The sequence below is a fragment of the Lissotriton vulgaris genome, chromosome 5 (assembly GCF_964263255.1).
Source record: "Lissotriton vulgaris chromosome 5, aLisVul1.2, whole genome shotgun sequence".
NCBI lineage: Eukaryota > Metazoa > Chordata > Amphibia > Caudata > Salamandridae > Lissotriton > Lissotriton vulgaris.
The window spans coordinates 1,939,170,307-1,939,196,018 of NC_141693.1; the positions used below are offsets into that span (position 1 = coordinate 1,939,170,307).

The 25,712-nt window shown below is 43.7% G+C and overlaps 1 protein-coding gene across 1 annotated transcript in view; it reads right to left on the reverse strand.

Annotated features, from left to right (window-relative positions):
* The window catches only part of LOC147717810 (uncharacterized), a 321,013-nt gene that overhangs the window by 44,106 nt on the left and 251,195 nt on the right, over positions 1-25,712 (reverse strand). Inside the window, exon 10 of the mRNA XM_086924598.1 lies at positions 21,617-21,730. Within this exon, the coding sequence (XP_086780724.1) occupies positions 21,617-21,730 (114 nt within the window). The remainder of the gene's footprint in view (positions 1-21,616; positions 21,731-25,712) is intronic.

Sequence of the window (25,712 nt, forward strand, 5' to 3'; positions counted from 1 at the left end):
CAAACAGATCTAGAGTTGGTGTGCCCCACACCCGAAAGACATTGTCCACCTGCTCCTGCTCCAATTCCCACTCGTGACATCCTGCAAGGGAGCTGCTGAAGTTGTCGGCCAAAGTGTTCTGAATCCTGTTGACATGCTCTGCTCTGAGGGTTATGCCGTGTTCTATAACCCACTCCCACAGCTCCTGAGCTTCTTGCGATAGGGACAGAGACCTCCTTCCCCCCTGCTTGTTGATGTAATACATGCTGGTGGTATTGTCGGTAGGGACCAGCACTGAGGAGCTCACAACCCTCGGAAGGATTGCTTGAAGAGACAGAAAGATGGCTCGTAGTTCTAGACTGCTGATGTGCTTCTGCTGGTACTGTGTGGACCATCGTCCTTGAATTTGAAGGTCCCCAAACTTCCATGGATGCATCCGTGGTTAGTACAAACTCTGGGGGAGTAGTCAAGAACGTGAGACCCGGAGACAAGTTGGCTTTTAGTGACCACCAGTGAAGAGCATGAATCATGCGTGATGTCACCTTGATGCAATCGTCGAATGATCCCACGGCATGTTGCCATTGCTGGTGCAGTTCTTCTTGCAGAGGTCTCATTCTGAGCCTTGCTAACAGGACTAGGTTTATCGAAGAAGAGCACATCCCCAGGAGAGAAGCGAATGTTCGGACAGAAACTGACCTTATTTTTTTAAATTGACTTGGCCAGGTTTTGTAGTCTTTTGATAGGTTACTTTTATTTGATTTGTACAAAAAAAATCATAAAAGGGTGGAAAGTACCACCATGCGGTCAACATTGACATCTTTTGAACTGCACAAATAAACAACAAATCGATTAAAAAATAGTAACATAAAATTACACAAGCTTTACAAAGAATGTTCTGGGAGGGAACTAAAACTTAGGAAAGTGGTGTAAGTTAAGTCACGTTACGCTTTTTTAACTCAAATTTAAAAATATTTACACTATACTAGTGAATGAAGAAGAAGGTGTCCATTGAATAAAGTAAAAATAAAATAAATAAAAATTAAAGAGAGGGTCCATGACCGACTATGGGCAGGGCTATTATCCTGTAGTCTTCTTTGGCGATCTTCTAACAAGAATGCCTTGCACTCTTTGGTGTCTAATATCGCTCTCAGAAATGTTAGTACTTGAAGGGGTTGCAATTGCGATTTGCTTGCATTGAGCGTGAGTCTCAAATTTGAGAATAGATGAAGGCAACTCCTGACAGCCTTCTTTGTAACTTGTTTCGAGGATCCCTGAGCAGCCAGTCGTCGAGGTATGAGAAGACTTGTATTCAAAGAGACCTCAGGGTGGCAGAGACTGGAGCTAGACATTTCGTGAAGATTTTTGGTGCCGATTTCCGTCTGAACAGAATCACCTTGAACTGAAAGTGGACGCAAGCCACTGTGAATCTTAAGTATTTGCGATGTTTGGGATGTATAGGGATATGAAAGTAAACATCCTCCAAGTCCAGAGAAGCCATAAAGTCCCCTTCGTTGAGACAGCTTAGGACATCGGCAAGCGTCACCATTTGAAAACTTTGCTTTGTCAGAAACTTGCCCAAGTCGAGAATCGGGCACCACTCCCCACTCCCCAGATTTTTTCCTCATGAGGAAGAAACGAGAGTAGAATCCTTTCAGTTTTTGCGAGACTGGAACTTTTTCTATCGCATTCTTGTGGAACATGTTTAAAGCTTCTCTGAACAGTAAGTGAAGACGAGGGGGAGGGGGGCCCTTGGGCGGGGTCGTAGGTGGTTTCTTTAGGAATTCCAGTGTGTGACCCTTTTGTATTAGGTCGAGAACCCACTGATCTGATGTGATCTGCTGCCATTGCTGGAAGAAAGCTGAGATCTTTGCGCCCACAGGGAGGGGGGGAGACTTGACTGGCGTCCGGCCGAACTCATTGTTTTCTATTTGAGTCACAGCCCTGATTGTTTGACCGTCGTCGTCCGCCCTGACAAGAGAAATTGCCTGAAGAAGATGACTGGTATTAAGGATGTTAATATTGAGATTGATATTGCCTGTTTTGTTGATTGTGATAATTTCCTCTAGAGGAAAAAACACAACCTCTTGATCCCCGGAAAGATCCTTTTTTGTACTGCTGAGTACCCATTGATTTAGCAGTGTCCGCGTCAGTCTTGATAGTCAGCAAGGCATAATTTATATGTTTCCCAAATAGTGAGTCGCCGTCATAATCCATATCCAGTATTTTTGTCTGTACATCTGGTCTAAAAGAGGTTGCTTTAAGCCATCCCTGGCGTCTGAGAACCGCAGCCCCAGCGAGCTGCCAAAAATTGGTATTTGCAATGTCTAGAGCGCAGTCAATAATCTCCGATGCCGCTCGTTCACCTTCGAGTACTATTTTCTGTGCCTCTTGCTGGCGATCTTCAGGTATGAGGTCTAAAAACTCTGACAAATCTGACCACATCTGGCAGTCGTAATGTGCCAAAATCGCCAGAGAATTTGCTGCTTCGATGGAAGATGCAGCATTGGTAGAAACTGTCTTGCCTATAAGATCCAATTGTCTACCCTCCTTATCGGGAAACATCACTTACAACGCAACTTTTACAACGCAGTGCCTTTACGACGCAACTTTTACAACGCAAACCATTACAACGCATTGCGCTGGGGGGCGCTCTAGGATAGGGAATAGGTTTCATTTACTATCCAACACCTTCCCTACTATCCACGGGGACTGGAGTTGGAATAGTAATTTAAACTATTCACTATCCAGCGCCCCAAAGCACTATGCGTTGTAATGGTATGCGTTGCAAAAACTGCGTTGTAAAAGCATGCGATGTAAAAGCATGCGTTGTAATGTCGTACATCCCTCCTTATCAGGTGGAGTTGAAATTGTGGTGGCCGGGTTCTTTGATCTCTGCTGTGCAGCCTGTGAAATTACTGAATCCGGGTGCGCATGTCCTACAAGGCAAGATGGAGTGTCTGGCGGTGCTCTGTATTTTTTCTCAATCCGCTGAAGCACCGCGGTTATAGAGGCAGGTGTTCTCATTATTTTAAGTCCTTCCTTCCAAATGAAGTCTATGATTGGGATTGCTCTGGTGATTTTTCTATAACCTTCCTTGAAGTCATTTAAAAAACAATCAGATTTTTCGATAGTGACTGGCAATTCGAATCGTGTTGCAGCCCGTTGCATAATGTTGTGAAAGTCGCCAATATCCTCAGGGGGAGAATCGGAGGGCTGAGGCATAGGAGGAGAGGGCATGGGAATGATGTAAATAAAATAAATAAATTCATCCCAAGGATCCCCAGTTGCATTGTCATTGGGTAATTCACCTTCCTCTCTTCCATCATCATCAGAGGACGAAGTATCCTGATCCCCCTGTGGTGTTGCTCCAGAAGGCTGTCTTGGTGAAGGAGGATCTCCCACCAGTGGTTGTGGTGCTGGTGTGGGCGCCGGTATGGGAGGAAAGATCAGAGTAGTCGGTTCAGGAGGAAACCTTTGCCGATAAATAGCCAACATGGCCTGCAGATCTTGGATCAGAGAAGGGGGAAGATGACTTGTTTCTCCTGAACGTGGAGCCTTATGGGACTGTCTATGATAGGGTGTAGATAAGTCCTCTTGATAAAAATGTTCTTGATAGTCTTCATCTTCATCATCCTCTTGGCATTTTATTTGCAATTCTGAGGGATGGCGCGCTATACCAAAAGGACCTTCCTGCTCCTCATCATCCTCATCAGATTAGTCATCTTGCACATATGTCTCCAAAATATGTGATGGTAATAATGGAGATATATTGCTATAGTCTTGCGTATAGTACGTTTTCAACTGAAAGTGAGTGAATGTAACAGGCATTGTCTGAGATACTTGCGTAATCGATGATCAACCTCTCGTCGATGGGCTTTTTGTCATTATGGGGCTCTTCGTCATCGACGGGGGCGTTTTGACCAAAGGAATTACAGACAACTGGGCCGTCGTCGACGGAATCTTCGTCGACGGGCTTGGAGTCGACAGGCTCGTCACGGAATTGTGGTCAACGGACCTGTCATCGACGGGCACTTCGTCGACGGGCTGCTGTCGACGGGCTCTTCGTCGACGGGGCTGTTGTCAACGGGCTCTTCGTCGACGGTGCTGTCGTTGATGGGTTCTTCGCCGACGGAGCTGTCGTCGACGGGCTCTTCGTCGACGGTGCTGATGACAACAGGCTCTTAGTCGACAGTGCCTACGACGTAGACAGGGCTTTCGTCGACGATGACTTCGTAGATGAGGGAACCGTTGTCGATGAAGTTGACGTCGACGCTGTTGTCGACGGCGACTTAGATGAAGAACTTTTAGAAGAGGATTCTTTAGTCACAGAAGATTTCTTTGAAGTAGAAATGTTTAAAGACACAATAGGTGAGGTAATAGCCTTGGTAGAGACCGTAGATGAAGAAATTGAAGCAGAAGCGGTCACAGAAACTGTATGATCAGACATCAGAGAGAGAGTCTTAACCTGGGACTTACTCACTGTTCTGGTAGATGAAGGCCTGGAAGTCCCAGAAAACGGAGATAAGGCTGAACCAGAAGGAGGAGAAGAGGACCTCCTTGCCTGGTTCGAAGCTCAATGAGAGGATTTGTGGTGTTTCCTCCCCTCTGGTAAAGAGCTGTCTCTGGATCTAGCTCTTTTGCTAGACATTGAGGCTTTGTCATCCTCATTTGTGGAGGATTTTAGCCATAAGAGTACCCTTGCCTCCCTGTCTCTGATGGTTTTGGCAGGGAAGGCACGACAAATCCTACAATCCTTAACAATATGGTTAGGATGTAGACAGTAGATACAATCCTTGTGCTGATCATGTTCACGGACCCTCTTCTTATCACAGGTCCTGCAAGCTCCAAAGAGAGCTTTCTTTTCAGACATCTTGAAGAGAATATTGAGGAAACTGAGTAGGCACTCAGGGAGACTTCCTTCCACACCACGTGTGGTGAAAATCTGAGGAGAACGGCCTCTGCTGGGAAGGTTCAAGAGGGTGCTGGCAGCTGATTGGTTGGAACTATTTTTAGTTCTTTTCATATAATGAGGTAGATAGGCTACTAAGCTTTGGCCCTTTTGTCTTTTCAGCCTACTACAGTTTCTTACTAAGGCACTGCTTTTGTATATAATATTACTGTGGGACTCCCGCCTCGGCGACGGGGAATGATTCAGGCATGTGAATCTATGAAAGATACCCCAATACTGGATAAATTAAACTTTGATTTGCCGACTATCACAGACACCACTCAGGTACTCTTTGAAACACTCCAGCAGACTATTGCTTCCTTTGGTTTCAGGTCTTTAGAACCAGCTATGGGGTTATTTTGAAACTAGCTTCTGTTAAGGCAGCACCATTGCGCCTACAGAAAAAATACTGACCACTGAATCAGGATCCATCATTTCTTCATACAAATTCTACACCAGACTCTGTCATGGTTTCTGCTAATGGCATGCCACAGGCCCATTGTCAACTGTTCCTCCTGACATGGAAAGTAAAACGTGGGAGTTTGTGGGAAGAAAAGTGTGCACTACCTCCTTTGTCACCATGAAGGCTGCAAGTGGGCCTGCTCTTCTTGAGCAATATGGTAGGTCTCTTTGGGACTGTATTCAGCAATTCACAGAAGAACTTCAGAGAAATTTCTCAATGAGCGCATGACGGTGTCAAATCAGATCTTCAGCTGATATCTGCTCATTAGCAGCACATAGATACTGTCATGGTCTAGCCCTTGGCTGCTCATCTAGGTTCAGTGTCCGAGGGTTGAAACCTGATGCCCAACACTGAATTTCAAACCTCCTCTTTTATTGCTCAAGATGTTTCCTGTGAAGACTGAACAAGGCACTCTGAGAGCTGGTGGATTGGAGAAAAGGGAAGCATATAGGGGACATTTCTAAAGGTCCAATAACCATCCATACTTCCATCATAGGGCTCAAACCCCTAATTGGCTTGAACGGCAACAACAACTACCTCAACAGCCAAAGTGTTAGTCATCGGACAGAGGAGGTCAGCAGCCATCGGCCCAAGCTACAAAACCAACGAATGGTGGTAATTGATGAGTGTTTTCTCCCCCTCCTCCATTTTTCACTCGATCAAGGGGAAGCATAACATCTTAAAATGGATACTGTCTCAGATTTGAATACCCTCTACCATCCATTCCACCAAAGAAGTCATCTCTTTATCATTGGGAAGAACGATAGCAAAAAATATCCATCCTCTTACAAAAGCAGGCAGTGTCAAACTTGCCCACTACGTTCAAAGGTATTGGAATTTGTTCCTGTTAATTTCTGGTGAAGAAGAAAGGATAGAAGAACGAGTACAGACCCATTCTAGGTCTGAAAAAAACAAAAAATGGATTTGCAAAGACAATGTATAATGTTGGTTCGTCATCAAATCTACCCTGGGTATATTCATGGGGGGCTGGGTATATTCATCAGATCTGCATTAGACCTATTATTACATCCTAGTATCCAAGAAACATAAAGATCCTGCCTTTTGGTCTCAAATATTCACCACAGACTTCGTCCAAATGCATGGCGGTCATGGCAACTCTCCTCAGAAAAGTGAACATTTTAATCTAGCCATATCTAGGCAACTGGCTCAATAGGGCATCATCTTACCAACAAGCAAGACTACATTATCAAATGACTGTTTTGCCCCTCAACCGCCTAGGTCTACATGTGAATCACGAAAAATCCATCTCCTTACCAGTTCACTCCCTTCGCTAGTAGGGTGCAGTCCAAGACACAGTGCACATAAGAGAGTTTCCTTCAGAGTAGAGAAGATTATCTATCCTTCAGAAATGTTGCTATTTGAAACTACAGTCCATTCAACGTGCAAGACAAGTTTCCTCTCTGGTAGGATTAGTGGCATCATCTATTTTTCTGGTCCCAAATGCACGTCTTCACATGAGGTTGCTACAACAATGTTAGGAAGATCAATTGGGATCAACTCTCAGGAAGAAGGGAGGACAGAGTGATCCTAACCACTTATGTATAACAATCATTCAATTGTTGGTGTAGCTAAGAGAAACTTCTGAATGGAAAGAATTTCCATCAAGACATGTCTTTAGACAGAAAGATGAGAGGCAATACAATTGATACAGGATGTTTCAACGTTCAATAATGGTTCCTTCACTGAGTTCTTGTGTACGCAGAAAGATTCTTTATTTCATAAATCTCTTTAAAAGTAGACAAAGCCAACACTTTACGCCCGAGAAAGAGCATCTAATGGGCAATGTATTAAGTAAGCACCATCCAAAAAGTCCAGGTGGGAAACGCCAGCATAACACTGTACTTGTACCGTTGCTTACTCACTCATGGAATTTTGCTAGTTCATCCAGTGTTTCACTATAGTACCCTTTGGTAAAAGAGTAAGAATATAGATCACATTTTTTTATTCTTATTGTATCAAGCATTTCCAAGACCGTAGTTTATTTCGATTAAGTGTCGGGATAGTCCCATGTCCGGAGAGTCGTCATCCCTGGTAAAGGATGCTTCCCTTTCAAGTTGGGTGCTTACAAGGACCATCTTTAAATTCATTGTCTCCGAAGGAACAGTCCCATCACATCAACCAACTGCAGTTGAACCAGTTCGTTTAAGCCTGAAGGCTTTCCTCCCATCATTCAGAACAAACGTTCTACTTCTTTAAACAGACAATACAACAACCAGGGATTATCTGAACAAGCAGGGAGGAACAAGATCAAGTCCTTGGTCTCTGGAGGCACAAACAATCTGGAAATGATTAATAATCAGAGATCTCAGTATTTTAGCAGTCAATCTTCTGGATATCTAGAATACTCAAGAAGACCCTCTCAGCAGAACCATTCAAGCGAATAAAGAATAAGGGCCTGATTTAGATCTTGGCAGTTATGGTTCCGCCGTTGCTTCACCGCCCGCCTACTTGGCGGTCTGCCCGCTGTATTTAGATGTCGGAGGGTCCATAGACGAAAGACTGCCAGAGTCCCGCTAACTCTGCCAGGAATTTTCAGCAGCGTCTAAGGCAGCATATACAGAAGTGGCTGTCTGCGGAAGTCCAGCCAAGATTACTGCAAAGCTAATCATGATGTGCCTTCCGTCGAGGCAACTGTGGTGGAAATACCTCCAACTTTGAGTTGACAGAATTGACGGAAATTAGGTAAAAACTTACCATTTTTACTATTTTCCGCTTCTGTTTCCATCATGGACCTCATTGTCCAGGTCCCTCCTTAGCTGTTCCAACTTTACCACAATCCCAAATGACTCCATTGTTGCCGGATCTAAGTTTAAATACTTTTACAATTGTCTTACCATGAATCGTGTGTAGACAATTGCTGTACCCTTCTGTATATTTGCATTGCTCCTACATGCATTTTTTTCATATGTGTAAAGCAGAAGTGTCCATTTTACAACTTATCAAGGTAAAATGAACACACCTGTATTGACACTTAAAAAATATTGTGGTTGTGGTGCTTGGGGATGCTGTTCTTGAGGAATGTCTGACTAAATATCGAAATAAAAAATATCGACATACAAAAATATCGGGACAAAAATATCGAAGTCAAAAATATCGGAATCCTATCCCTAACAAGGTAAGTACAAAAATATCGAAAAAATAATATCGTAGTACAAAAATATCGGAATTAAAAATATCGTTTTTTTAAATGTATTAATAATAATGTTAAAATAATTATAAAATACATATAATGTTACAAATATTAAATAAAAATATTAAAACATAATAAAAAAATTAAAACTAATACATATACATTTAAAATAAATTAAAAACGTAATAATGTAATGTAATTTTATATTTTATAATTTCATTTAATTGATTTAATTTAAATTTATTTAATTTTTACCCTGTACGACTGTACCCCAAAAACCCAAAACTGACCCAGAACCCTAAAAATACCCCTTAACCCAAATACTGAAAACTGACACTGAACCCTAAAAATACCCCTTTACCCATGAACTGAAAACTGACCCAGAACCCTAAAAATACCCCTTTACCCATGAACTGAAAACTGACCCTGAACCCTAAAAATACCCCTTTACCCACAAACTGAAAACTGACCCTGAACCCTAAAAATACCCCTTTACCCACAAACTGAAAACTGACCCTGAACCCTAAAAATACCCCTTTACCCATGAACTGAAAACTGACCCTGAACCCTAAAAATAACCCTTTACCCAAAAACTGAAAACTGACCCTGAACCCTAAAAATACCCCTTTACCCATGAACTGAAAACTGACCCTGAACCCTAAAAATACCCCTTTACCCATGAACTGAAAACTGACCCTGAACCCTAAAAATACCCCTGTACCCATGAACTGAAAACTGACCCTGAACCCTAAAAATACCCCTTTACCCATGAACTGAAAACTGACTCTGAACCCTAAAAATACCCCTGTACCCATGAACTGAAAACTGACCCTGAACCCTAAAAATACCCCTGTACCCACAATTAATTAATATTATTTAATTACCAATTAATTATTAATTAACAATAACAATAAAATAAATATATTAGCACATTTGCTGTAATTAATTTAATTTAATAATTAATATTATTTTGCACAATTAATTAATTAATAACAATAATATATATATATATAAAAATTACTTTAATTAATCTAATAAAATAATTAATAATAATTAATTACCAACTAATTAATAATTATAAATATGATAAAAATTATAATAATTAATTAACTAATTAATAGAAATTAATTACCAATTAATTATTTTAAATATGTACAAACATATATCAATTAATTAATTATTATTAAATTACTTCCCACCCTATTCCCCTATAAACCCATGACCCGCTACAGAACATATTTATCAATTAATAAATTAATTAAAAATAATTTAAAATTAATTCTCAATTAATTAATTAATAATTCCTAATAATTAATAATTAATTTAACATAATTAAATTACTTCCCACCCTATTCCCCTATAAACCCACAACCCGCTACAGTAGTAAAACACAATATTTAATAAAATAACATTAAAAAAAATTATAAAACATAATTAATACAATATAATATACACTAAATTTATTAAAAAATAGATATTAGTAACATCAAAGTTATTAATTTCGATATTATTAACATCGATATTTACAACTTCGATATTACTGATATCATACCAATATCGATATTTAGACTGTCGATATTACTTACCTTCGATATTTTTGTATATCGATATTAAAACTTCGATATTTTTGCTTATCGATATTAAAAAATCGATATTTTGTCTGTGTACCGTTCTTGAGGTCTTTCTGGGTGTGCATTCAATAGTGTGTGTATGTTGTTTGTGTGGCATGCAATCTGTAACAAAAAGGTGCATAACACATTGCATAACGCATTACATACAAACGCATTAGAAGCAAAGACAACACATGTGTATTGACACCAGTCTCCACTCCACCGGGGACTCACACATTCAGAAACTGCTGTCAGGACAACACTAGCACAGCAGGGAGATCGAAATAGACTTGGCACAAACCTGCAGACCTGAAAGTGATGGAGTACTGGCAGCCAGCAGAGGAATCGGCCGCGTCAATGGACGGCGGTTCAACCAGCACACATCTAAATACGGCGGGTGGTACTTGGATGTGCAGCCAAGGAAGGAGGGCAGGAGTACCGCCAAGATCTAAATTAGGCCCCAAGTCTTAAATGACTCCATCCTGCACGACATCTTTAGTGACTGAGGTTTCCCTCAAATAGATCTTTTCACAGACGGAGAAAGCGAAAAAAATTCCAAACTTTACATTGAGGTTTTACCAACCAAGCATGTTGGAGAATGCCCTATGAATAGTCTGGTCAGGCAAATTTCTTTATGCCTGTCCTCCAATTTGCAATTTGCATTTGTATAGCGCGTTATCACCAACGGTCTCTAAGCGCTGAGAGAGAGGAACCTGCTTTGGATTGCTGGTGGGGAGGCAATACTTTACTGTGCACCCCAGGCTTCCTTGAAGAGAATGGTTTTGAGTCGTTTCCTGAAAGGAAACAAGGAGTGTTCCTTTCGGAGGTTGTCAGGGAGTTTGTTCCAGAGCTGTGGGATGATGGTAGAGAAAGCTCTGCCTCCAAGGGATGCCAGGTGAGGGCGGGGGCAGACTAACATCCGAGCTTCCGAAGATCGGAGTGCTCTGATTGGGGCATAGTTGGTTAAGCCCTTTTTGATGTATTTCGGTGCCTTGCCGTAAACGGCTTTATGAGCGATGCAGAGGCCTTTGAATTTTATCCTTTGCCTGATGGGGAGCCAGTGAAGTTGGCGCAGGAGGGGGGAGGCGTGAGTGCGACGTGGAACCTTGAACACTAGACGGGCCGCGTCGTTCATGATGATCTGGAGTCTAGACAATTGGTAATCTGGGAGTCCAAGGTAGAGCGAGTTTCCGTAGTCCATTCTGGATATAATCAGTGCAACTACCACTCGTTTAGGGGTTTCGAAAGCGAGGAAAGGGGCCAGTTTCCGCAACTGCCTTAAAATGCTTGAGCAAACCCCTACTATTGTAGATACCTGTAAGGCCATAGTTAGTTTATTGTCGATCTGGATGCCTAGGCTTTTAACTGCCGGGGCAGGCTCGGGGTATTTGCCCAACTCTGGTGGCCAGAAAAGGCTATTCCAAGGGTTGGTGTCAGTGGTGATGGCCAGGACCTCAGTCTTATCTGGATTAATTTTGAGGCTGTTGGCCGACAACCAGTTAATTGTGAGTTTAAGGATGTTCTGCACTCTGTAGTGGGCTGATGTAGAGTTGTCGATCTGGATGATGATTTGGGTGTCATCTGCGTAGTTGTATACTTGGCACTCCAGCTGGTTGAGTGCGGCTATCAGGGGTTGGAGGTATGCATTGAACATAAGGGCAGACAATACCGATCCCTGAGGGACTCCACATGGAAGAGTACCCGGCCTAGACACCACGTCCCCCAGCTGCACTCTCTGAGAACGGTCTTACAGAAAGGATGTGAGCCATGTCATGGCTATACCCTGCACCCCAAAGTTAGACCGCCGCGACAGGAGCAGCTCGTGGTTTACGGTGTCGAACGTCGCGGACAGGTCTAAAAGTATCAGGGCGCAGGGATCCTTAGAGTCGGCCCGTAGTCTCAGTCCATCTAGTACTGCCAGCATCACTAGTTCTGTACTGTGGTGCGCCCGAAAACCTGCCTGATTAAATTGTAGGAGGTGGTTGGCCTCTAGATGGTGTGCGAGTGAGGCGAGTACGTGCTGTTCAAGTACCTTGGAAAGGAATGGGAGCTGGGATATTGGCCTAAAATTCTTCAGGTTTTTAATATCGGCCCAGGTTTTTTCAAGAGAGGTATCACAAGCGCCTCCTTGAAGTCTCTCGGGACCACTCCCGTTTCAAGGGAAGAATTCAGGAGTGATAGAATCTCGTCTTCAATCCCAGGGAGGGCCATCTTGTAGGTCCTGGGTGGGCAGGGGTCTGCTGGAGAGCCAGACTTCACGCGCCCTAGAAGTGGAGTCAGGGCTTCGTGCGAGAGCGGGGGGAAATGAGGTTAGGGCTTGCTCCACAGGAGGATAGATTGGAAGTGGATTTAGTGGGCATGGGAGCCTGGGGGTGTTCTCAATTGTGGTCAGGAGGCCCTCCACTTTGGTGGTAAAGAAGGTTTGAAACTTGTCGCAGTCTTCTATGCCAAAGGAAGGCTTCTGCTCTTTAACCTGTCTAAGTTCTCTCAGGAATTTAAACGTTTCTTTTTGAGTGTTGTGAGCAGATGAGATTTTATTTTCGTAGAAAACCGCTTTCCCGGTTTGAATAGCGTTTTTATAAGTAGCAAAACCTTCAAGATAATTTGAGAGGGCAGTTGGGTCGTATGCTTTCCGCCAGGCTCTTTCACCTTGGCGAAGCTGTTGTTTTATACTACGCAGGTTTTCATTGAATCAAGGGGCCCCCTTCCCCTTGTCTCTGATCTTTTCCCTGCGAGCAGGTGCTAGCGTGTCGATGGCGCTGTTTCATCTATTCATAAGGGCGCTATATTGTGCATCAATGTCCCCAGCTGGGTGATCTGGCGGACGGGATTTTTTGAGGGTAGAGACGAGGTCGTCCGCCATAATTTTGTTCCAGCTTCTGATTGTTCTCCAGCTGGGGGGGGTGGTGAGGGTCCCAGCTTGGGGAGTTGAATGGTGCAGTGAGTGATTAGGTGATCGGACCAAGGGCATGGACTGATAGCTGGGGGGCCGATGAGGGGCAGTGACGACCAAACTAGGTCCAGTGTATGACCTTTTGCATGGGTTGGACCGGTGACGTATTGACACAGTCCCACGGCGGTCAGAGCCTCATCTAAATGGTTGGCTTGGCTCTCTTTGGGGGAGCCTTCCCAATGGAAGTTGAAATCTCCCAGTATAAGGAGGCACTGGTAGCGTGTGCATAGATCATGTACCAGTTCCGTCAACCGCTTGATGAATTTGGGTGGTGATTTTGGGGGACGGTACACGACCAGGACAGTGACACACGCTGAAGAAGAGTGGAGTTTAGCCCCTAGTACATCCGCCCCTTCAATGCTTTCAGTGAGGAAGGTCTCAGCCTTCAGGGAGTTTTTGTGCAGGATTGCCACCCCTCCTCCTTGTGTGCTGCCTGGCCTGTTGTGATAGAGGGCAGCGTAGTTGGGGGGAATGGATGCTACAAGGTTAGGGGTAGATGAGTCCTCGAGCCAGGTCTCTGTGATACCTAGCATATCGATTGTTTCGTCTTGCAGTAGTGTAAATACCTCCAGGTGGTGTTTTTGTAGTGAGCGTGTGTTTAGTGAAGCAAAAGTGCGGGTCGGGGATTTTCGGGGGCCAGCGGCTCTCAGTGGCTTGTCAGTGGCCCTCTGGATAGAGGGCCTCAGTAGCCCTTCGGATTTAAGACAGGACGCTACCCTATTATCCAGTGCGATTAATGGGCTTTTCAGGAGGTGAAGGTCTGCCCAGGCGTATGTTGTGCCTCGGGCAGGGGTTCTGGGCCCAGAAGGGTGCGGACGGGCTTGCCTTTGGCGCGCCGCTAGCTCGCCTGCTGCGCGCGCGCTTGTTTCAGCTTGAAAGAAATAGGGTGAGTCACCACCCACCCGCCAATCAGCCCTGCTGTGAAGCGGCTGTCAATTCCCAGCACTAGATCTGTAACCGGTAAAGTGCTTCTACCAGGAAGCGTCGTGAAGTGGGGGTGAACACGGTGAAATGTTTCTTTTTAAAACTAGTACATCTAATAAAAAAATAATCCAAACACTGTGCAAACAAGCAAATTAGCAGCGATTCAATTTTTAAAAGGCAGCGAGCGTGGCAGCGTTTCAGTCAGCCCACCACACCTGAGCAGGGCTCTCATCTGTGCGCCAGTTCCCACGTGGATGAAATAGGCAGAGTCACCACCCACCCGCCAATCAGCCCTGCTGTGCAGCGGCTGTCATTTCTCAGCACTAGACCGGTAACCGACCGGAAGTGCTTCTACCAGGAAGCGTCGTGAAGTGGGAGGTTAAGATACGGCAGAACACGGTGAAATGTTTCTTTTTAAAACTAGTACATCAGTTAAAAAAAATAATCCAAACACTGCGCAAACAAGTGTTTGGCCAACAAACAGTGATCATCAATTTGTCTCATTTGAAGACTAGAATGATGTTCATTGCTTCCCAGTGGCCCCAACAGTGGTGGATCTCCTTCACCTCTAATTGCATTCACACAGGAGGCTGTCGTGCAGATGGAACCTTCTTCAGAAGTTTGGAGGCAAAATTCACAACCCCAGCCTTGGCAGCTTGACTTCTAAACCCATACAATATGGTCACCTGAAGTTCTCTCAGGAATGTTTTGAGAGAAGCCAAAAAGACTGTCCACTTGAACTTTCTATTCTTTCAAATGTAGAGATTTTGCATCTGCTGTGCTCCGAACTATTGCAATTCTCTCATCTGCCAAGAAAGAGCAGTTCTTCCATAACTGAATAAAGCTACATTAAAATTTTCATCCATTAGAGTGCATCTTGCAGCATTCACCGCCGATCGAAAATGTCCCTCTTTAGAAAGCCTATGGTTAAGGATTTCCTTGAGAGCATTAAAAAGATCTATCCTCCTCTCAGGCGACATCCTTCTCAATGGGAATTAAATATTTTCAGTTCTCCCCTTTTGGGTCCTCTCTTTGAGCCCATTCATAAAGCTTCTCTTCAATAACTATCCTGGTAGGCTTCCTGCTTGGCCTATCTTGCTGCACGTAGAGTTAGCGAAAATTAGTCCCATGAACCTTGCACCGTATTTCATAGTAAAAAGGTAGTGATGAGGACCCTTCCTAAATTCCTCCGTAAAGTAGTTTAGCATGTACATGTCAACTAGACTATTGCCTTACCAACATGTTTTCAAAATCTCTCTTCTGCAGGGAGATTTCTCCATACTCTAGATGTTAGGCAGATGTTGAAGTTTTATCTAGATAAGATGAAATCTTTGTGGAAAATAGAGCAACGTTTTGAGAGCTATGATCCTTTATGAGCAGGATTTGCCACTCCAAAGCAATCCTTGTATAGGTGAATTATCTTCTGCATAATCCTTTGTTGCCAGAAAGCCAACAAACCCTTACCAGGGTAACCTAAACCCCATTCCACCAGAGGTAAAGCAGCTACTGCTGCATTACTTAGAAATATTCCAATTTCGGAGTTTTGCATAGCTGCAACTTGGAGATTTGATCACACTTTTCAAAGACACTGTTGTCTTCATTCGGATATGAGGCCAAAGGCCTAAGATGGGCCAGCATCTATAAGAAATCTATTTGCTTAGTTATAGTACTCCTCTTTATATTTTCCCTCGCAGATTTCTTTGAGGATGAGCTAGCTAATGTATTCAGTACCTGTAATTATCAATTGAGATCCTCTGAAAAAGAAAGAATCATTTCTTACGTGCAATCCTAGTTCTCTCTCAGGGTAATCTTCATAGAAATCATAAGCATCCCTCCTCCCTCCCTGAGGGAAGAGATAAAATAGGGATAACTCAACCTGGTATTTTGTTTGTCAAAAAGAAATGGGTTAATGGCCACCTGCAGGGTATGATGGGACACTGAAGGTCAGGGTGCCCTTAAAGGTGCAGTGTTCTATTCGCCTTGTTTAACTGCTTCAATTTATACAGTTGTATTGCCCAATGCTTCCCTATCATTTACTTTAAATGAAGTGAAAATAGTTTGTGAAGAGTGTTTGTAGAAGGTCACTTTTTATTATTGATTGTGAGTTTTAAAGGCATTTGCCTTTTTTCTTCCATTTTAAAGTAAGTTGATGTGATTGGCAATATAGTCTGTTTTAAGGCAGCAAAGTTGACATTTTTGCCACATGTGCCTCCTGGCCTTTCCTAAGAAAGGAAATGATATTGTAAAATTAGCTGACTTTGAAAGAACTACTCTGCGGTCCCCCACCTGTGCTGGGCTGTTCGGTGGTTATGATTTCAAAGGAGATTCCCCTGAGAGAGAACTAGCATTACAAGTAAGAAACCATCCCATCTCCACCAGCTCCATTACTAACACCAACATCCCCATTGCACCCGCCACCTTTACCACATGTACCACCAGTATCATAAACCAGAATATCGAGCATCATAGTCCAACACCATCATACATTCGTACAACCAATATTATAGGCTAACACTCGCATTTGTTATAGAAACAACATTAGAAGCCTATACTCCCACCATCATATGCCTGCATGACTGCTATCATTCACCCACTCAATCAACATCATATGCCAACACAAACAAGCTGAAAAAACACAAATGATAAATAGCATTTCTAAAGGAGTTAAAGATCGACTAACATGTAAACAATGACTTCACCGGCAACACTAACAAGTGAAATTTCACATGTTAATGTGCTGCCTTCAGCTCATATCCAAACACCGCTGTGCTAAATCATACTTGATTCTTACCCTGGCTATCAATTGAAAGTGATTAAAATTAGACGTGGTTCAAAGCAGATTTTGAGTGCTAATTCTTTTTGATTTAGTGGTGCTTTGGCAGGAAAGCATGTTATCCTTTCCATGATGCCCGAGGGCCTTGTCTCTATCTTGCTGTGGAGAATGAGGGTTGGAGTCATTCATGAGAGCACCTTCAGACCTGTCCATCAAGCATGTGGCTATGCCTTTGATGCCTTTAAAGCAATTTATTTAGAAAATAATTTGTGTTGTAACCTGCATCATTTGGTTGAATGTTCTACAAGATATTCTTGGGTTATAACCTTCAATACATCCCGGTTTTTTAATCAGCTGCTCGCTTCACTCTCTGGTATTAGGGTAGGCAGTGGTGCGCCCCCAGTTTGACAGTTCACCTTCTCTAAGAGGACATGCAGTTTGATGACCCAATTATTAGTGCTACAAACACCTGCCTATGTCACGTCACTTTCTCCAGACAGCTACAATTAATGTGGGCATTAGGTTTATCAATATCTTGTTTGTTCAGATTTTAACCACTTTAGTGACGGGCTGCAGCCATTTTTAGGTCTCGCTGAGCCAATGCGCTTGCGCATTGCTTCGGCGAGACTTATGTAGGGGCTCCAGGAAAGGCTGCCAAGAGGGCTTTGGAATGCGGATTATGGCCAGTGCATGTGCGCAGGGCGTGCGCTCACCATCAGACTTGAAAGGAAGTCGCTCGCACACCACCATTTGTCTGTGCCTAGGCATAAGACTTCAAAGGCTGCCGCTCCCCCGCCCCCCGCATGCACATCGCACTCCACTATTTGTCTGTGCCTTGGCATCAGACTTCAAAGGAATGCGCTCCCGGCCCCGCCACAGCAATGCCGAGAGCTTGTTTCAGTTTGCTGCCTTGCTTGCGCTCCTCTTTCCCTTTTTTACGCGTTTGTTCTTTTCTCTATCTGCCCGAGGCCCTTTCTCTCTTTGCCTCGCAGCGTAGTTTTTTTTTGTGCTTCTGACGCCCGTTCAAATTAAACTCTCCTTGCAAATGTTTTCATTTTCACGCCATCTGCGTATCTCAACCCTCCCATTGTCACGTTGTCTGCATTTCTTTTCCTCTCGCTTGACTTCTCCCCATTTCACCCATTTCCAGTCTCAGCTTCTCTCTTGTGCCCTCCATCTTTCTACCCTCTCCCTTCCTCCTCTACCCTATCGTCTTCCTCCCTGCTCCTTCCTCCACCTGTCTAAACTCTTTCTTTCATAGCTGCCTAGATTCCAGTTTGCTTATGTGTGACTTATGTGCAGCTGCACGCTTTATTTAAGCTTTAAAAGCAGTTTTTTATGTGCATATTCCATATTCCTTTTAGCAGTAGCTGGGGTCACGTGTTGGTGATGAATTCATCCATGAACTTTATATTGAGTTTTCCTGTGTTTTGGGAAGCCTAATCTGGATGCCTGATGTTTTCGTTTGTGAAGTAACAGAGGAGAATTACAAAAGACATTTTCCTGAACTTGTGTTGTGCCATCAACGACACCGACCTTATTCTTTAGTGAACTTTGTTTGTGCTGCCCTTTTAAGCCTTCTGCTCTCTGGCAGTATATTTAACTTATCCAAAAAAGGGGAATTCCCATTCCAGCTACCTTCCTTTGGTCTGAAAGACGCTTCCTCCGTTTGGTTGCATCTGCAGTTACGCAAAGGACCGGAATTCATAGTTTGGTTGTGCGACCTTCTGGTGAGTAAAGGGAGAAGGCTTCGAGACTTTAAAATAGCTCACACTAGGATTGGTGTTAATCTTTTTCTTTTGTCTTGTCGTTCCCCCTTACAGTGTGGACAATCCTCCTGAGATCGCACAGTCCTTTTGTCCAACCCTTGAGGGACCCACAGAAGACTTACACGGCCCGTTTATTATTTTATCCACTTCCCTTTCCCCCCTTGGCACAAGTTCACGCAGAGGGTTCATATTTCCACTGTTGGAATCGTGGCTGGCAGGGACTGGGGGGAATATCTCCGAACATCGTCTCTGCTGGTCATCAGAGTAAGGTTAGTGGCGATTAACTATTCTTGCGCTGCGGCCAATCCCGACAGGTCATGACTGAAAGAGCCGGAAAGAACAACTGACCTAACACTCACCCCTAAGGCATGATGGGAAGCCTGGGGTCATGGCTGCCTTAAAGGCACGGTGCCAGTTTTTAGCTGAAAATGCTTTCAGTTTCTGTGTTATTGCTTCTCAATGCAGCCTATGGCTGACAATGTCTTTTATGAGCAATTTCCAGGATTTATGAGTGGTTTTACTCATTAAAACACAAAGTTCAAGGACTATTTGACCTAATGTGTTTTTGTTTCCTTTCTAATTGCTGTACATATACAAGTGTTTACATTGTCTAGCCTTGGTTTTAGGGCTGCATTGGTGTGAGAAAAATGATATATGTATTTACACATACATGGAGCGAGATATGTGTTTTTTACATATCTATTTTTATATTGTTTCCGGGGTCCCGCACATGGGCGGGAATATTCAGTGCTTGTGACTATTGATGAGGATCCCCTGGAAGAGAACTTTCCAAGATGGCTGGCTACTTCTGATGACTTTGACAAAGTCGACACATTGGTTCAAGTATTGGCAAAGTCAATAGCAGCAGGTGTGACAGGCAGGTAGAGAGAGAGACAGATCCACAGCAGTGCAGGGCGTGGATTTAATCAAACTATTAATATATAACAATGGCACAGGCAACAGCTACGAACATGATATGGGATGCATCACTTTACATAAAAGCTGTGTCTGAAGAACAGCTTGAATTGTATCCTTGAAAGGAGAACTACCTTAAACTGGTTCTACAGTTTCAGACAGTGGATCCATATCTCCTATCTGTCAGTTGTTTATAAAAGTATAACCCACTACCCCTCTTGTTGTTCCTGTTCAATGTCCTCTATAGCCATGGACAGGATTTCTCTTCAGAGTACTCAGAGGACTGCTGAATAACCAAGGCTGGTGTCTGCTTGACAGCCAGTCTCCCAGAGCCGAGGGGGCCTCATCTAAGACTTGTATCTCTTGATGGAGGAGCTGGATTCACGTCCTAAATTGTCTAAAAGCCTGCTTGCCTGCTGAGAGAGGGAAGGAGCCAGCCAACCCTACATAAAAAACGTTTGTCAAGGAAGGAGCAATGTGCAGCACATCCCCAATGTTTGTTGCATGTCTAGAAGAGAGGACTTCTAGATAAAGATCTGTTTGACCCCAGTGTCAGTGTGCCTGAAGACTCTCTGTACCAGTTCCTGCTGGGAAATTCTACTATGCAACCATGATTCCTGAAGTCCGGCCGCGGCTGTGACTACATGCCTTGATTGTCTTGCACATGGCCATAGCTACCAAGAGGAAGATCAGGACTATGCGTGGCTGTACCTGCTCAAGTTGTGATCGACCTGTGCATGGCTGCAGCTGCCATGTCAAGGGCCAGCTTGTACGTTGTCGCAACTACTCAAGTGGTGCTAGGCCTGAGCATGGCCTCAACTGCAAGATAATTAGCCCATGCAGGAGTTCTGGCTAACGAAGATGTACCTGGCTCAATCAGGGCTTCACCAACCACAGTTGTGACCAGTCCGATTGGGGCTCCAGTGAGTATATGTCTGCTGTGGCGCGGGCCCAGCGACATGTCTCCGAAACCAAAATACTCCAGCCTTCGGTCCATTTCGGACCATTACTTACCAGGACTGAGGTCTCCTGCTCCTGCTGCCAAAATACCAGAAGCTGATGCACTGCCATGTGAGGTCACAGCATCTGAGGTGAGAGGATAGAATTGCTGCCAGCCGGCACACCGACACTTAAGCGTAATGTGCATGGCCTTCTTGAAGAACCGGGCAGGCAAAGCTGAGCTGACCTATGGGAACTCTGTTCCACTCAAGAGTGGTAAAACACTGAGCAGAAACTGAGTGCACATGTACTTATGGTTGACTGTACTACACCTCACCCAGATACACGCTACTACTGCAGTCCCCACAGAAGGGGAGAACAAACCAGAAATGTTTGAGAGCCTAGACGGGTGGGTAGGAGGGAGGAATTGAGACAAGCCACAGTATACCGTCCCAAACAGTGGCCAGAGATAAGAAATGGTTTCCTGTTGCTGGTAGTATGTAGTAGTGTGTTTATAGTGTGAAATAAAGCACTTTATTTTCCATAAAGATAATCAGTGGGCTTAGCAGTCACTTGATTGTTGCTTGATTGTTCGGCTCTTGACTTGAGCACCCCTGCACTATCTCCCTGAGAAGCCTCTGACTGCTCAACGTCACTACCACTGAGAGTCAAATGCTTAAGGGGTTGTTCTTGCTTTAGTTTTCGGAGCCATAGTAGAGTGGTTTGCCCCTTCACCCACTGCTAAATGAGGCCTATCAGCCTGGATGTATGTCGTTACAACGCATGCTTTTTCAACGCATGCCTTTACGACCCAAGTTTTACAACGCAAGTCGTTACAACGACTTGCGTTGGGGGGCGCTGGATAGTGAATAGTTTAATTTACTATTCCAACTCCAGTCCCCGTGGATAGTAGGGAAGGTGCTGGATAGTAAATTAAAACTATTCCCTATCCTAGAGCGCCCCCCAGCGCAAGTCGTTGTAAAAGCTGCGTTGTAATGGTTGCGTCGTGAAGGTACTTTGTTGTAACAGTTGCGTTGTAAACGCTATTCCCCTATCAGCCTTCTTGATGGAACTAGAGTAAATGTAGTCCTTAGATTTATTCAGATTTTCACACTTTCAGTGACAGAATGTGTAAATTTTCCAGTTCATCTGAACTGTAGTCAACATGTAAGTGTAATATTTTTTGACTTACCCTCTTCCTCGTGCAGCTCGGCACGTTCATACCTATACAGGACGGGTAGGGTGAGGCAGCGGGAGCTGTCATGAAATGTCTTCATCTGAGAAGAAGTAAATTTACCAGAGAGGGCTGGAAGGAAAAAGGAAAAGATGAAACTAAATGTCTTGTAAAATCTAAAATAAACATAACAATCCTGATATTGCTTTACTACACATCAGAGATCATTTTCGAAGATTTAAACTTGCATTTAATCAATACCATTGCTAAAGTTTTTGTAAATCCATATTTATATGGATTATTAACAGTGTGCAGAATGTATGTGCACACATATATAGTGCTAATATCTTAGAAATGATAATTCGATGACTTGTAGAAGTGTGTTTTCTTTGCTATTGTTAACTAGGCCTGAATTTATGTCTAGCTGCCAATTCTTTCAAAATGGATGTCTTCCCTCTGTATATATCACTGTTCATACAATCAAGCAAAGTCATGCTTGCTTATTTTCATTGGGTTGTCCTTTCTGTTCAAGAAGAAAACTTTCCAGCTTGGCCACAATCATGTAACATTTCCAAGGACCTTCTATTAGCTCACTGTGCCCTATGTTTTCATAATAGCTTGCTGCTGTTTTTCATGTTACTAGTTTATCCTGTCATCTCTAAATGTCACTAACGTAATTTGGGAAGAATCAATATTCACTGTGCTCTAATTTTCTGAGAATGTAACACTTTTAATAATACCATGATGATTTTGCAGTTAAAGGGCCACATGTATCATTATTACAAGTAGCAATTACCTAATTGCGATTTTTTTCTCCAAATCGCAATTAGGTAATCCCTAATACTAATGTAAGAAACTGTAAGAAACTGTTTTCAGTTTCATTAGTGATTCTTAATGAGTCGCAAATAGACCTACCTCATGCATAATAATGAGGTACGTCGCAATTTGCGAGCCATTCGGAATCTACGCCATCATAGGGATGGTGCAAACACAACAGGTGATGGACCGAATGTGGATCAAGGTGTGGAGAAGTGTGGAGAAGTGTGGCTCAGGGGTTAGAGGCGGCAGACCTGGAAGCTGAGATCGGCCCTGGACCAGGGTTCAATTCCCCGCCTCGGCGGGTCTTGGGCTAAAAAATTCCACGGACTCGATAATTCTCGCTCCGGTGCCTTCTCGACTCACGGGTTCACACTCTGCGACTCTGGGCAACAGCTTGCTTAATCTCCACAACGGCCCCTCGCGGCAGGATGCCTGGCTTTCACCTTGTGGAAACCCTGCCGGGGGTTATCTCACAGGGGAATACCAGGACGGGTTCCCTAAGCAAGCGCCGGGAAACCCTTTGTGGGTAGCTGTGCGCTATATAAGCTCAAATACATTTACATTTACATTTACACTCACCCCAGTCCAAAGATCTGGGCCCAAATCCATCGTTTTTTTGCACTCCACACCACCCTGGGTTAGACAATGGCGATATGCAAATCAGCTCTGACCCTGTGCCCCATGGGAACAGTCCAGTCCGAACTACAAAAGCCATGTCCTTCCCAGAACGGAATCAAGCATCCGAGGACCGGACCGGTTTCGAGGTAACACCTCTCATCAGCCCGGCTAGCTTGACTCCAGTGGTGTGGAGTGCCTGGGACCCACGTCTGGGCATCCCCAGCGCACTTAGGGCGGAATATGCAAACACAACAGGTGATGGACCGAATGTGGATTAAATTTCACACACTCACCCCAGTCCAAAGATCTGGGCCCAAATCCATCATTTTTTTGCACTCCACACCACCCTGGGTTAGACAATGGCGATATGCAAATCAGCTCTGACCCTGTGCCCCATGGGAACAGTCCAGTCCGAACTACAAAAGCCATGTCCTTCCCAGAACGGAATCAAGCATCCGAGGACCGGACCGGTTTCGAGGTAACACCTCTCATCAGCCCGGCTAGCTTGACTCCAGTGTTTGCATCATAGGGATGGTGGCTTGCTGAGGTCTGCAGAACACCATTGTTGTTATTTGCTTTTAAATAAAGCAATCTATTTTTTTTGTAAAGCAGCCCATTTTCCTTAAAGGAAAACGAGATGCTTTACAGAAAGTAACATGACATTTTTTCATTTTTTAAGACCAGGCAGTGGTCCGTGGGACCATTTCCAGGTCGTAATAATTATTTTACAACCATTCACAATGGTGAAGGGGTCCCTTGGGCTAAGGCAATAATGCTTGATAGGTGTGCCCCATAAGGATTTAATATGTGAAAAGAGTGTATATAAATCGTTGATTTTGGAGGTGAGCCAGAACCTACCTGAAAACTTTCTGATGCTTCTAGAAATGATGTCTGTTTATTTATTGATTTTGCTACTCATTTAGGATTTATAATTATTTAGATTTTGCTTTTTATTCTGTATGCTCTATTTGATGAGAGCCTTCATAGCAATGACTTAGGGCCCTGTTTAATTTTTGGCGATAAGGATACTACATCGAAACTGCGATAGAGTATCTTTACCAGCAAGAATGCGGTTCACCCACCAATTTTCATTGCAGGCGGACCTTATGGTTAAACACAGGGGAGACTTTGCTGTCTGAGTCGTGAATCCTCCCCTCTGACGCCCTGAGGAGTAAGGGCTATCGAAGGCTGCATTTTGCAATGCAGGGCGCGCTACGCAATTCGTTTTATTTATTACATTGTTTACTTACCTCCAATTATCCTTATTCCGGTGTTTGGTAACCCCCACCCTGCACCTCTCCCGCCCCGCCTTCCTGCCCCACGGAACTCACTCCACATGCCGCGGCTGGTTCGAAGGCAAATGGGATCATCAGGAGTGATGCTGGTGGGAGGATATGGTAAAAGAAGTAACAGTTTTTCCTGCAAAAGTCAAAGAAACAAAAGACAAAAAGAAAGAGAGCAAGCAAGACTGAGGGAAACAAAAAAAATAACAGGATTTAGATGAGGAAGATAACTTTGTTTAATGTTGTTTTCAATTCCAGATCAACTTCATACACTGATGGGATCCAGAGACAGGTGCAGTGTTCCAGGATGTGCAGGCACAGTACATGGACTGACTGAGCTTGCAGTTACAGTCACATAAATGAGTGCCCCACCTGAGACTAGACTGACAATTTTGCCAGGTACTAGAAGAAATCCTACAGTTGACTCTTCAGTTTTAAATGACATGTCTGCTACTGTTCCTGCTAATACCTTCTAAATAATGAGATAATAATATTGGACTTTTGAAGACTGAATTGGGAACGATTTTACAGGGGACAATTGATATGAATAGGCTGAGTCATACAATGTGGATGAACTGAAATATTTGATCAGCGAAGCAGTGAGGTGTGCAAATGAAGCACATAATAAGCTTTAGGAGCTAGCTGATAATTGTGAGGTTGACATCAGTAGAATGAGGAATGTACCCAGATATTATAAAAATGGATTTGACCAATGTGGAAATAAGAGTTGGGTGTGGTGACATTATGAGTTAACATGAATGATCTAGGTGAAAAGATAAAGAACTGGAGGGATTTAAAAACATTCAGGGCCAGATGTAGGTATCCAAATACCGGTCGGTAACGGACGAAAATACAGATTTTCTGCCGTTACCGACCGGTATTTGGTTACTGGGATGTAGGGGGTGTCAAAATACAGATTCGGTAATTTTACCGAATATGTCATTTTACTGAATCAGTAAATTTACCGAATCTGTATTTTGACATGTAGGTAGCACTTTAAACAGTGCTACAGGGCTTTAAGGATTCGTTATTTATCACCAACTATTAGTTGGTGGTGAATAACGAATTCCTATGTAAATGCAAATATGTGCATTTACACCTGTGCCATGTGGCACACATACATGGGCATGTATATGTGCCACATGACACACATGTGGGTAATTTTACCGATTCGGTAACATTACATATTCAGTAAAATTACCGAATCTGTATTTTGACATCCCCTACATCCCATTATCCAAATACCGGTCGGTAACGGCCTAAAATCGGTATTTCGGCCATTACCGACCCTAAGGGCATGTATGTGTGCCACATGGCACGCAAGCACTAATCATGGGTGCAACAGGGTGTCAAAGTGACACCTTGCCACCCTTGAATTTTTCGGTAATTACTGA